The 13,736-nt window shown below is 61.6% G+C and overlaps 1 protein-coding gene across 1 annotated transcript in view; it reads left to right on the forward strand.

Annotated features, from left to right (window-relative positions):
- Positions 1 to 13,736, forward strand: part of LRP1 (LDL receptor related protein 1) — an 82,955-nt gene that overhangs the window by 10,561 nt on the left and 58,658 nt on the right. Inside the window, exons 2-6 of the mRNA XM_054177464.1 lie at positions 4,553 to 4,675; positions 8,759 to 8,896; positions 10,348 to 10,467; positions 10,831 to 10,959; positions 11,185 to 11,448. Coding sequence (XP_054033439.1) covers positions 4,553 to 4,675; positions 8,759 to 8,896; positions 10,348 to 10,467; positions 10,831 to 10,959; positions 11,185 to 11,448 — 774 coding nt within the window. The remainder of the gene's footprint in view (positions 1 to 4,552; positions 4,676 to 8,758; positions 8,897 to 10,347; positions 10,468 to 10,830; positions 10,960 to 11,184; positions 11,449 to 13,736) is intronic.

Raw genomic sequence — 13,736 nt, forward strand, 5'->3', positions numbered from 1 at the left:
CTTGAAAGCCTTTCCACTGCCTGGCTGGAGCCTGCCCCTCCTGCCCCCCACCCCGGGTGGGCTCAGCCTCTTCTCTCTCCCTCCTGGTGCTGAAGAGGCTCTGGACTGGGTTCAGCTGGTTCCAGCCTCAGCTTATTCCCTGTGGAGCACTGCAAGGGGCTGGAGGCAGCACTGGGGGGGGACAAGGTGGGGGACATGCTCCAGCCTCTGGATTTGGTTTAAAATGCAGGTCCTTGGGCTGGGGGGGCCTTGCTTTTGGATCTTTTTTTTTTTCCCTTCTTTTTTTAGCTTTATTTTTTGCTCTTTTCTCATATTTGTTCTCTTTTCTTCTTTTTCCCCCCTTTTCCTCTTTTATTTCCATTTTCCTCTTTTTTCCCCCTCTTTTATTATTTCCCTTTCCCCCTCTTTTATTATTTCCCTTTCCCCCTCTTTTATTATTTCCCTTTCCCCTCTTGTTTTTCTCTTTTTATTTCCTTTCTAGTTTATCTTTTTCCCTCTCCCCCACTCTGTTTTTTCCTCTCTTTTTTTGTTGTTGTTTTGCTTGTTTCCTTTTCCCCTTCTTTGTTTCCCTCTTGGCTTTGCTCTCTATCAAGTCAATATTGATTCAGCCCTTGGGCAGCCCCTCCCCTCGGTGCATACCTGCGGCTTTTCCAGTGGGAATGACAGAGCAGGAAGGGCTGGGAGTGGAAATGGCCAGGATCAGATATGACCAGGAGCAGGAATGGCTGGGAGCAGAAATGGGCCAGGACTGGGCACAGCTTGGAGCAGGAAGGGCCAGGAGCAGGAACAGCTGGGAGTGGGAACTGCCAGGAGCAGGAATGGCTGGGAGCAGAAATGTCTGGGAATGGGAATGGCCGAGAGCAGGAGTGACTGGCAGCAGGAGTGGGAAGGGCCAGGACTGGGAACAGCCGGGAGCAGGAATGGTCGGGATCAGAAATGGGCAGGAGTGGGAAGGGCTGGGAGCACGCAGCAGGATCTGGTTTAAATCTTCCCCTTGGATGGGGCCGGCTGGAGGAATGGCAAAAATGCATCGGAGCTGTTTGGGAAGCTCCTTTTTAAAGGCAAAGCAAACAAATAAGTTTCACTTTCCCCTTCCCCGCAGCCATTTGCCTCCCGGCCTCAGCTCCCTTCCCCTCCGCGGCTTTGTGGAGCTGGAGGTCCTGGAAGGTTGCCTTTGGTCATCAGCTGCTCCTGCCCTGGGCCAGGTCCTGGCAGGGGTTCAGGGTTTTGGCATCAGCTGCCCTGGTTCTGGCTCCAGCTCCTGGCCTGGGTGGGCTGGAGGAGCTCAGGGGTCTCTGTGTGCCTCCAGCTGTATCCCGTGGGAAGCTCTGGGAAGTCTGAACAGAGTCCCCAGGGTGCAGGAAAGGGACAGATTGTGGCTTTGGGGGAAGGCAGGGGTGGTGGGGGAGGGACATGCAGGTGACTGATGCTTGGCCTGGGGTCATTTGGTGCCTTGGATGCTCTCCCAGTGTGAGAGTCCCATGGGTCCTGGTGCCATGGGACTGTGCCAGCAGCTCGGGGTGGGGGGGGGTCCCACAAGGACAGAGGCTTGGCTGTGGGTGGGGAGAGAGGTCCTGGAGCTGTTGAGTGCTGTGGGAGCAGGGCAGCAGCTTCCCATGCACCTTGAGCTGCCTCAAACCTCCTTGGCATGTGCTGGCACACCCCCGGTGCCAAGGCGCTCGCCATGGTGGTGACCTCACCACGGCTCAAGGGGGCTGGAGCCTGTTGGATGCCACCTTTGCTGGCCAGGGCTTTGCTGCCCCTCCTGCTCCAGCCTCTGATGCTTTCCCACCCAGCTTCTACCCTTCAGAAGGACCTGGCAGATGTTTCTTTGGCCAAGGTGAAGCATTGGGAGCCAGGAGCCTCCAGCTGGCTGTGCCCAGCACTGGTGCCCGGCTGTTTGGCACAGGAAGGGGGGTGGGGGGGATGCTTTGGCCAGCTCCTCACCACGTGGGTTGGGTTGTGTGAGCGTGGAGCTGGGGATGGGGACCTGGGAGGAATGTGGAGTGGGTTTATTTTGCTCCCTCTCATGCTTCCTTCTCCCCTCAGAACATCTGGTTTGCAAATCAGCCTCATTCCAAGTCCCTCTTTATGGTTTCCTCTGTGAGGCTGCTCACCTCCTCCCGAGACCAGGAGGAGGAGGAGGAGGAGGAGGAGCTGGGCTGAAGAGGCTTTGCTGAGGGAAGTTCTTGCCTAGTTTCGTGGTTTGCTTCCAGCCTCTCAGATTTTTCCCTGCTGTGCCCATCTGCACTGGAGGCTCTCTGGCTTCTGCTCAAGGTGAAGCTCTCCTGCTCCTCAGCCTCTCCCTAGTGTGGATTCCTTGCCTTGGGCAGAGCTGGGGTGGCTGTGGGTCTCCTGCCAGCCCTTTCCCAACCCATTGCCCTCAAAGCCTCTGGGGATCCACGGGCATGGATTGGACACTACCTGAAAGGGGCTCCAGGAGAGCTGGGGAGGGACTTTGGACAAGGGCTGGGAGTGCCAGGATGAGGGGGGATGGATTGAAGCTGGGAGAGGGGAAACTGAGACGAGATGAGGAAGAAATTCTTGAGAGTGAGGGTAGGGAGAGCCTGGCACAGGCTGCCCAGGGAGGCTGTGGCTGCCTCTTCCCTGGAGGTGTTCACGGCCAGGCTGGATGAGGCCTGGAGGAGCCTGGGCTGGTGGAGGTGTCCCTGGCAGGGCACCCAGGGCAGGTCACACAGGAACACATCCAGGTGGGGCTGGAATCTGTCCAGGGATGGAGACTCCACAACCTCTCTGGGCAGCCTGCTACAGGGCTCTGCCACCCTCCCAGTCCAGGAGCTGCTCCCCACATCTGGATGGAGCTTCCTGCATCCCACCTGGTGCCTTACTCCCATTTCTTGCACATCCTCCCACCCTCCCCGACCCTTTGGGGCTATTTTTCACCCCTGTTTCCCACCCCTTGTCTCCTTCAGGTGCCTTCCCAGCAGGGCTGTCTCTGGAGCTGCCAGGGTGGGACGTGCCCCCCGGGGCAGGCTGCTGCAGCTGTCCCTGCCACGCTCTGAGCCTGGCATTGTGCAGCCATGAAGGCTTCTTTATGCTCCTGCTGCCGCTGCCTTCCGCAGGGAACTTGGCTGCTGCTGAAGGCTGCTTTAAGATTCACCTCCTCTGATTGTCCACCTGGCACCCAGGCCCCCAGCCCCTCTCCAGGGCACTTCAGCTGGCTGGGCACACTCTGTGCCAGGCCGGGGCTGCCCGGTGTGGCTGTGCTGGTGTTGGGAGGTGGCACCTTCCAGCGAGGGACTGATCCTTCCTGCTGCTGGCTCCAGGGCAAAGCAGGGTCCTGGCCTCGCTCTGCTTTCTCTCCCCTGGGCTGGCAGCCACCTCCTGGGGGTTTGTCCTTCTCTTGCAGGTCTGCCCGGGGTGGGCAGCTGAGAGCCAGCAGCTGAGAGCCAGCAGCTGAGCGCAGCCAGGGGCAGACGGTGGCCGCTTGGCCTCATCCAGCAGGCTCCTGGGTGCTGGCTGCGGTCGCTGGGGTGCTTGTGGCAGCCACAGGTCACTCTGTGGCTTCTGCAGACCTGGGTGGATGAAGGAGAGCAGGAAACCCCGCGGGGCTGTTGGCTCTTTGCTGTGGTTTTCCTGGTGGATCTTGCATCTGCTGCGCCGCGCTGGGGATGGAGGCGGCAGAGGAGCTCCGGGCTGTGGGGGCGGCTCCGGAGCGGGGCTCTGCTGGTGCCCAGGCAGAGGATGGGCACAGGCCTGGTGCCCAGGTCACCTCCTGCCCGTGGAAGGGGTCTGTGGGGTGCTGGAACCAGGCAGGCTTCATCCATTTTGCTGTGTCCAGGCTCCATCTTGGCTGCTCCCAGCTCCCTGTGGAGCTGCTCCGGTTCCAGCGCTGCCGGTGCCGTACCGGGGAGGGGAACCGGGGTGGGGGTGGGCAGGGGGGGTTGCTCCTCCATCAAACCAGTGACACACACCCCCCCCCCCCCCCCCCCCAGTGCAGCCTGTGCACCCTCCCCCATTGCTTGCTGTGCTTTGGGCAGGGGTTGCAGTGACCCTCCTGTTGCAGCCCCCCCCCCCTCACTGACCCTCACACCCTCTGGGGCACAGGATGGATGCAGCTCCCCTGTCCCCCTTCCTCCTGCTGCTGCTGCTGCTGTGATGTAAAGACCTCACTGTGAGGTTTGTTCTCCTTTGCCTTTTGTTTTTCCTCCTCATTTCATTTTTGTTTGCTGTCTAGCAGAGAGAAAACAAAACAAACCCAACCCAGCCCGGCCTGCCCTTGGCTCCCGGCAGCAAACTCATCCGAGTTAAATGATCTTTAAAATCTGTTGGTGCCTCCTGGATCTCAGATCCTGGTGGTTGTTTTCCCCACCCCCCACCTCCCCCCTCTGTGTAATTAATGCTTCCATTTCAGCTTTCCCTCTCTCCTTAGGGGCAGGGTTGATTGATCTGCTGCCAGCCTCCACTCCTTGTCCTGGACCACTCGATGGAAATCATCCCCAAAGCCCATTCCGTCCTTAAGAGACAGCTTTTGTTCTCCTGGGGAAGGGACTGGTCCTGGTCACTGTCCCTCTCTCTTCTTTCTCTGCAGCACCCAAGACCTGCAGCCCCAAGCAGTTTGCATGCAGGGATCAGGTCACCTGCATCTCCAAGGGCTGGCGCTGCGACGGCGAAAAGGATTGCCCGGACGGCTCCGACGAGGCCTCCGACATCTGTGCGTATGCCCTGCCAGCCCTGCCCCTGCCAGCCTGCCCTGCCCCTGCCAGCCTGCCCTGCCCCTGCCAGCCTGCCCTGCCCTGCCCCTGCCCTGCCCTGCCCCTGCCCTGCCAGCCTGCCACCCTCCTTTCTTTCCCCTCTCCTCTTCCCCTCTCCTCTTCCCCTCTCCTCTTCCCCTCTCCTCTTCCCCTCTCCTCTTCCCCTCTCCTCTTCCCCTCTCCTCTTCCCCTCTCCTCTTCCCCTCTCCTCTTCCCCTCTCCTCTTCCCCTCTCCTCTTCCCCTCTCCTCTTCCCCTCTCCTCTTCCCCTCTCCTCTTCCCCTCTCCTCTTCCCCTCTCCTCTTCCCCTCTCCTCTTCCCCTCTCCTCTTCCCCTCTCCTCTTCCCCTCTCCTCTTCCCCTCTCCTCTTCCCCTCTCCTCTTCCCCTCTCCTCTTCCCCTCTCCTCTTCCCCTCTCCTCTTCCCCTCTCCTCTTCCCCTCTCCTCTTCCCCTCTCCTCTTCCCCTCTCCTCTTCCCCTCTCCTCTTCCCCTCTCCTCTTCCCCTCTCCTCTTCCCCTCTCCTCTTCCCCTCTCCTCTTCCCCTCTCCTCTTCCCCTCTCCTCTTCCCCTCTCCTCTTCCCCTCTCCTGGTTGCTGTCCTTCCCTCTCCTGCTGCATGCTCCCTCCACAGTCCCAGTGTGGTGGAGTTTGGAAGGGAGCTCTGGAGCCAGGTGGGGTTGGAAGCTCTGCAGAGCAGGAGACTCCAACAGGAGCCTGCTCCAGGCCTCCTGCAGCCTCACACCAAAGTTTCTCCTCCTGCTCAGCTCCAACCTCCTGGGCTCCAGTTTGTGCCCCTTGTCCTGTCCCTGGGCACCACTGGGCAAAGTCTGGCTCCTGGTTCTTCCTCCCCAGGGTCAGGACCTTCCTCTTGCCCTGGTTGAGCTTCAGGAGGTCCCACACAGGTGGCATCACACAACCTCTACCTCAGCTCTTTCTTCCCTGGTACCAGCAGCTCCAGCAGCTCAGGAGGTGGAGTGGGTGGGTGGGCACCACTCAGGGCAGGCCTCCCACCTGTCCATCTGTCCGTCCTCCCTGGCTGACCTCCTTTTACCTCCACAAGGCTGAGGATGTGGCACAAGGGCTGGGGCTGGGGCAGTGGCTGCAGGGAGGAGTGTGCCAGAGCTGTGCTGCAGTCAGGATCCTTCTGCCCCTTCTGCTTCTCCTTGTGCCTGATGGAGGAGGCCAGTGGCCATCCAAGTCCTGTCCTCTGCTCCCAGGACCCTTCTTGGACTCTTGCTTCTCACTCTCCTTGGCAGAAAGGTCTCCTCCAAAGGCAGTTTCTGGTTCGGCCCCGGGGGTTATTTATTTCTTAAGGCAAAATGATGCAACCATCCCCTCCGTGGGAGGGAGGAGGGGGTTGGGGTGGGGGTTGGGAAGGGCTGTCTGGCTCCAGTCAATCAGCAGCCCTGGAAAATTACAGCAGGAGGACTTGGAAGCCCTTTCCTGGCGGAAGAAATCCGTCCTGACAGATTCTCCCTCCCATCCACCCCGGCAGGTGAACGCAGGATGGAGCCCCCTGATGCTTCTGCCTCCTCTTCCTCATTCTTCACTGGGAAGGCTCAGCTGGTGGAGCCCACAAGTGCCCATCCCCACTGCAGACCCTCAGCTCTGGGGATGCTTTTTTTGCCTTAGGAGTTCCTTGGTTCCCTCCCCAGCCTCAGAAGCCACTGCTGAGGTTTGAGGCCCCAGAGGGTCTTCAGCCAGGACCCCGTTGGCCTTCCTGGGTACAGCTGGAGGTGGCTGCTTGGGTAGGGCTGGAGGTTGCTGCCTCCTCCTTGCCTGCTCCTGCCCAGACTTGCTGGAGCAAAGCCTGACCTGCCAGCACATGCCAGGGCTCCCAGGCTGGCATCTCCAGGGCTCCCAGGGCAGCTTTTCTCTCACCCTTTGGCACTGAGCTTCTCATCCAGCAGCTTCTCCTCTCCAGTCTCAATCTCCCCTCTCCCAGCTCAAAGCCACTGACCCTCATCCTGTCACTTCCAACCCTTGTCCAAAGTCCCTCCCCAGCTCTCCTGGAGCCCCCTCAGGTACTGCTCTAAGGTCTCCCTGGAGCCTTCTCTTCTCCAGGCTGATCAGCCCCAACTCTCCCAGCCTGTTCCCACAGGGGAGGTTCTCCATCCCTCTGCTCATCTTGGTGACCTCCTCTGGCCCCTCTCCAGCAGCTCCAGGTCCTTGTGCTGGGCTCCTAGAGCTGGAGGCAGTGCTGCTGGTGGGGTCTGAGCAGGGCAGAGGGGCAGAATCCCCTCCCTCAGCCTCCTCCTTTCCCTCACTTCTCTGCAGGGTTTCTCCTCCCTGGGGGAATCCTTTGGAGTGTTCCTGGCATTGCTCACACGAGAGCTGAGCACAGGAAGGGTTCCCTCTCCCTGCTCGTGTCTGCACCAGTGGCTCCTGCCCAGCTCCTGCCCAGTCAGTCGAATTTTCACTCCTGGGAGGGGAAGATCTTGGCCAGGAGCCTCTCTGCTGTCAGAAATCAAAGGAGCTGAGGGGCTCTGCAGGATGGATTTGCTGTGCCTGGGCTGCAGCTGGCATCTGGCTGCTGTGTCCTGCCTGGCTCCGTGCCCAGAGCTCTCCCAGCTCAGCTGGGTGCCCTGGCCAGGCTGGGCCTCTGTCCATGGGCAGGGTGCTTGAGCTCCCAGCTCCTCTTCCTCATTCCCTCACTGGAGGTGACTCTGCAGCTCCACAGCCTTCAGCCCCTTGGATGTTTGCAGTTCATCAGCCTGAGGTTCAGGAGGTCTCTGGTCCTGCTGCCAGTGTGGATCCTGCTCAGGGGTCAGACACATCTTGAGCAAGACCTGCAAAGCTTTTGCTCTGCTCTTGCTGCTGGCAGGGCCCAGCAGGACCCATCCTGGCCAAGCTGTGCCCACTCCCAGCTGCTCCTGTGCCCATCTACCCCCTGCTGCATTCCCCCACATCTGCATCCTCCTGGGCTGTTGCCAAATCAACTCCAGGCTGCCTTTGCAGGAGGAGGGTTTCTGCTTTCCTTCTTTCCTTCTCTTTCCCCCTCCCTGTTGTTTCCCAGGTGGTTTGGAGAGGTTAGAAGTTCCCTGCCCAGTTCAGCTCCTTGGGGTGTACCAGGGGCTTGGCACATCTGATAAATTGGCTGCTTCAGAATGTGCCAAAGGCAGGCAAAGGCAAACAGAGTGGCTGGGAGGTTAAATCCTGCCCTGCCTGGGATCAGTGGCTTGATCCAGGCTCTTTGCAGGGCAGATATGCACACAGCAGAGCAGCTCTGCCTGCTCAGCTCTGCCCTGGGTTTTGGCCCCTCCATGCTTTTGGCCCCTGGATTGCTGACACTTCACTGAGCTCTCATTTGTACTTTGTGGTGGTGCTCTGCAGCCCCCTCCCTGGCACACAAAAGCTGGGAAGAAACTCACCCAGGAATCATCTGGGCTTGGGAGAGAGGAGAAAGCCATGGCCTGGGAGTCCTGAGCTCTGTGGAAGGGTTTGGGTTGGAAGGGACCTTAAAGCTCATCCAGTTCCAAACCCCTGCTGTGGGCAGGGACACCTCCCAGCAGCCCAGGATGCTCAGGGCCTCATCCAGCCTGGCCTTGGTGGGGCAGGAATGGGGCTGGATGAAGGTGAGCTGGAGGAGGCTGGGCTGGCACACACAGTGTGGGGCTGGCTCAGTGTGGGGCTGGCACAGTGTGGGGCTGGCACGGTGTGGGGCTGGCACAGTGTGGGGCTGCCCCTGCACGTGCTGCAAGGTTCCTCTCCAAGGAGCTTATTTAGGACAAGCTGCAGCGGTGGAGCCTGAGCTGAAGGTGACTGCGCTGCAGAGCTGTCTGAAACGGGACCATGCCCGGCCAGAGCTGGGGATGTGCTGGGGGTGCCCTTCCCAGGGCCTGCTGGGTGCCTGTGCTGAAGGACAGGAGGTCCATGGGGAGCTCAGGAGCTATTTCTGTGCCCATGCCGGCGGGGCTGGGAGCTGCCTGCCCTGCCGGCGGGGGGTGAGGCAGCGCCAGCTGCAGCCTCCCCGCGCTGCCTGCAGGGCTGCAGAAGCTTCCCTGCTGTGCCTTTGGTGACTCCTCTGCCGTTTGCCGCCCTGCAGGTCCCCAGAGCAAGGTGTCTCGGTGCCAGCCCAACGAGCACAACTGCCTGGGCACGGAGCTGTGCATCCCCATGAGCAAGCTCTGCAACGGCCACCACGACTGCTTCGACGGCTCCGACGAGGGCCCCCACTGCAGGGGTGGGTGCCTGGGCTGGGGGTGCCTGGGCTGGGGGTGCCTGGGCTGGGGGTGCCTGGGCTGGGGGTCCCTGGGCTGGGGGTCCCTGGGCTGGGGGTCCCTGGGCTGGGGGCAGGGCTGTGGAGCCTTTGGGGCTGGAAAAGACCTTTCAGGCTCACCAGGTCCAGCTCTTAGCCCAGCGCTGCCAGGGCACCACCGAACCGTGGCCCTCAGCGCCACATCTCCAAGGCTTTGAAGCCCCTCCAGGGATGGAGGCTCGCTGGATGGTGGCTGGGAGAGGGCTGTGGGTTGTGGGGGGGATCCTGCCCCATGAGGTGCTGCCCTTGCTCCCCCCCCCCCCCCCCCCCCCCCCCGGGTGCTTAGGGACATGGCCTGGTGGTGAGCTGGCAGTGCTGGACTCAGGGTGATCCTGAAGATGTTCTGTGACATGCTGAGAGCCACAAGGTCCCCACCTGTCCCTGGCTGTCCCTGGCTGTCCCTGGCTGTCCCTGGCTGTCCCTGGCTGCAAGCTCTGAGCCCCATGTTGGGCTGCTCTGTGCTGCCCTGTGCCAGGGCTCCAGGGATTATCCGGCGGCCGCGGTGCCCACTCCTGAGCCTGCAGGCCAGAGAATAGCTGCATTGTGTCCTGGCCCTGCAGGCTGGCAGGGGCTGAGCTCTGCTGCAGAGGAGGGACAGCAGCAGGGGCTTGTTCCTAATTTCCAGGAGCTTTGAGCCCCCTCCTGCTGCTAATCCTGCTGGAAGCCTCTCCCGGCGCCGCCTCGCTGGGCTCAGATTAGTGGCTCAGGAGCCTGTCCTGGGCTGACCCCCGGCTGGGGCTCTCTGGGCTCTGCTCTCCTGCCCCCTGTGCTCCATCCCAGCTGCAGGACCTTGCACCCCGTGTCCCGCGGGATGCCTCCCTCCTGCCCACCCCAGAGCTGGGCTCCAGCTCCTCTGCCCAGCTGCCAGGGGAGGAGCAGCCCGGGGTGGGATCTGCAGCTGGCAATTAGCATCTTGCTAATTGTTCTCATTAGCCGGGGGGGGGAGGGTTTGGTTTCTCCCAGCATGTGGCCAGCACACACGAGGTGAGGGCTGGGTGAGGGCAGGTCCTGTGTGGTTGCTCCTCACAGGTTTGGGCATGCTGGGGATGCAAGCCCTGGCTGTGTGGCATGCCAAGGTCCGGTGTGGGCAGGGCTGGTGGTGCCACCCTGCTGAGGCATTTCCTTGCAGCTGGTTCTGAGCCCAGCCCCAACCTGCCTCTGCCCCAGGCTTGGCTTGGGGAGAGAAGTTGTCACCTTGCTTCATGCTGCTGGAGCATCACCTCCAGCCCCATCCCCTGGCTGTGAGTGGATGGAAGCTTGAGGAGGGAGATTCAGAGCGGGGATGAGGAGGAAGTTCCTGGGGGTGGGGAGGCACTGCCCAGGCCTGCAGCTTGGGGCACCCCTTGCTGACCTCCTGCCCCCCTCTTGTGTCACAGAGCAATTGGCCAACTGCACAGCCCTGGGCTGCCAGCACCACTGTGTGCCCACCCTGGCAGGACCTGCCTGCTACTGCAACAGCTCCTTCCAGCTGGCAGAGGACCGCAGGAGCTGCAGAGGTTGGTGTGGGGTGGGCACAGCTGGCACCAGGGCATGGCACCGGCAGCTCCTGGAGCTGTGGTCGGTGCTGGGGCCTTGGGGCTTGACCACAGGGACCTGGGACTCAGCAGGCCTTGATCTTCAGGGGGGGAACATGGGGGCTGGTGGGGTGGGAGTCTGGGGAGGGATGGGACTGTGATGGGATGGGACTGATGGGATGGGGATGGGATGGGATGGGACTGATGGGATGGGAATATGATGGGATGGGACTGATCCTGCCCTGCAGCTCTACCTGGGGAGCAGGGAGGCTCTGTGTCCTCTCAGGGTAGCTCAGGAGGGCTGCTGGCAGGTCCAAAGCTTGGGGCTCTTGCCTTCCTCCCCAGACTTTGATGAGTGCAGTGTCTATGGGACCTGCAGCCAGACCTGCACCAACTCAGAGGGCTCCTACACCTGCAGCTGTGTGGAAGGTTACCTGCTGCAGCCAGACAACAGATCCTGCAAAGCCAAGAATGGTGAGAGCACAGCTCCCCCCCTGCCCTGCTTCCTTGCTTCAGGCTGCCCTTGCCTGGGGACCCTTCTGTGCTCCCAGCTCTGTGCCTGCGCTGGGCTGCACGGCGTGGCCTTGGCCCTGGAGCACAAGGGCTGGGCTGCAGCTCGACCCTGTTGCAGCCATGAGGTTTGGGTGCTGTGCCCTGGCCCCCTGCCATGACCACTCTTCTCCATCCTTCACCCCCCAGAGCCTGTGGACCGCCCTCCAGTGCTGCTCATTGCCAACTCCCAGAACATCCTGGCCACCTACCTGAGCGGAGCCCCTGTGCCCAACATCAGCCCCACCAGTGCCAAGCAGACCACGGCCATGGACTTCAACTATGTTGAGGACACAGTGTGCTGGGTGCACGTGGGGGACAGTGCCCCCCAGACCATCCTCAAGTGTGCCAAGATCCCCAACCTGAAGGGCTTCGTGGAGGAGCGCTCCATCAACATCTCCCTCAGCCTGCACCGTGAGTGCCCTCTGCTCCCCTTGGGGCTTGCTCCTGCTCCCTGCCCTCTGCTCCCTGCTCCCCTTTGGGGCTTGCTCCCTGCTCCTCTCTGGGGTTTGCTCCCTGCTCCTCTCTGGGGTTTGCTCCCTGCTCCTCTCTGGGGTTTGCTCCCTGCTCCTCTCTGGGGCTTGCTCCCTGCTCCTCTCTGGGGCTTGCTCCCTGCTCCTCTCTGGGGCTTGCTCCCTGCTCCTCTCTGGGGCTTGCTCCCTGCTCCTCTCTGGGGCTTGCTCCCTGCTCCTCTCTGGGGCTTGCTCCCTGCTCCCTGCCCTCTGCTCTCTGCTCCCCTTGGGGCTTGCTCCCTGCTCCTTGCTCCCTTTGGGGCTTGCTCCTGCTCCTTGCTCCCTGCTCCCTTTGGGGCTTGCTCCCTGCTCCCCTCAAGCCCTGCAGTGTCCCCAGCCAGTGGTGGGTGCCACAAGGCTGTGTTTGGGTGGGAGCCACCTTGCCCATGGGGCCAGACGCTGAGGTTTCAGCTCAGAGCTCCCTCTTGGCTTTGCCTTTCCTTCCTCCTTTCTATTTGTGGCACATTCTGTGGTCTCTTTCATGGGGAAGAAGAGGAGGAGGAGCAGGGCTGGCACCTGTGGAGCAGGTTCAGGGATGAAGGGCTCCCTGCTTCCTCTGGGGTTTTCTTTTCACCCTTTGGGCAAACCAGGAGCTGGTCCCCACCCCAAGAGGTGACAGAACCAAGCCCAGGGCAGCTGTGAGTCAGCAGTGCTGGCAGTGATGGTTTCCTTCTCCTGCTCTCTCCTTGGCCACTGTGGCTGCAGCTCCATCTCCAGCTTGGCCTTGCTGGTCCCAGCTCAGCAGCCACAGTGGGCAGCAGAGGTCCTTGCTGGGATCTCCTCTTCCTTGCCCCAGGCTGGTGGCTGTGCCAGCTCTGCTGGGAGCTGCTGCCCAGGGAGTTGGCCCAGCAGGAGCTGGGGGCTTGCAGACAGCTTCTGGTGTGCCCTCAGTGGTGCCCTGAGCTGGGGTTGGTTGGGGTCTGCCCCAGGGGGGGAAGCTGGGTGGCTGCTGATGTAGGCAGGATGTGGGAAGCTGCTCCCAGTGCTGATTTTATCCTTGGAAACCACAGACCAAGGCAGGCAGGGAGGGACTTGGAGGTGTCTGGGGTTGGTGGTGCCATCTCCATCAGGTTCTGCAGCCCTTGGCTGGAGTCTGGCTGCTTCCAGGGGAGGCCTTGGCCTGTGTGATGCAGGAGGGGTCAAACCCCCTTCCCCAGGGCTGTGCTGGGGGGTGGGGGTCAGTGCCTGACCCTGTAGGAGCTGATCCCTGCAGACTGAGGTCTGGGGCAGATAGGATCAGAGAACCATGGAGCTGGTGAGGTTGGAAGAGACCTTGCAGATCCTCCAGCCCAGCCACTGGCCCAGAGCTCCCAATTCCACCCCTGCTGCTAAGCCACCACCACAGAACCACAGCCCTCAGCACCACACAGAAGCCCAGAATTGGCTCAGTTGGCCAGCAGCCCCTGGCCCCAGGTGCCATGGGCACAGCTTTCTTGACCCCCTGCAGGGCTGGGGACTCTGCCACCTCCCTGGGCAGCCTGTCCCAGTGTCTCCCCAACCCCCCTGGGCTGCTGTGGGGCTGGGCAGGCTGCAGGGCAGGGAATTGGAGCTGGCTCTGGGTATTTTTAGGGCAGGTTTATTTTTAGGGGGAGGCCTCACCCTTTGCAGGCCACAGCCTGAAATTAGGCTCAGCTCTGCTCCCTGCTTTAAGGAGGTTTGGGTCTCCTGCTCCTCCTGCTCAGGCTGGATCTGGTCACTCCCTGCCAGGGCAGCTCCCTGTGGAGCTCAGCCTCTGCACTGCTGCTGCTGCAGCTCTGCTGGGTGTTGCAATTTCCTGAGCTGGGAGCTGCAGCAGGGTCGTGGCTGGTGGGGGGGCACGTGAGGCAGGAGCTGTGGCTTGGCCCAGGGGAAGGGAAACTGCTGGGCTGCAGCTGGGAGGCTTCGAGGAAGGCTGCTCAGGGAGGCACAGAGTCACAGAATGGTTGGGGCTGAGAAGGACCCCGAGGGGATGGAGCCCACCTGCTGCCCCAGCACCACTCACTGTGGGCACCAAACCATGCCCCCAGCTGCCTTGGCTGCAGGGATGGGACTCCACCAGCCCCAGGGGTCGGTGGCCTGGCTCTGGGTTGGGGGATGGCTGCAGGAGGAGCAACCCCCCCTGGCCATGAGTGGCTGCTGGGGACCTGCAGCACTCAGCCTGTCCAGCTGAGGCTGTTGGCTCTTGGGCTGCCTGCCTGGGCTGCTGGAGCT

This window comes from Dryobates pubescens, chromosome 40, assembly GCF_014839835.1.
Source record: "Dryobates pubescens isolate bDryPub1 chromosome 40, bDryPub1.pri, whole genome shotgun sequence".
In the NCBI taxonomy this organism is placed as follows: Eukaryota; Metazoa; Chordata; class Aves; order Piciformes; family Picidae; genus Dryobates; species Dryobates pubescens.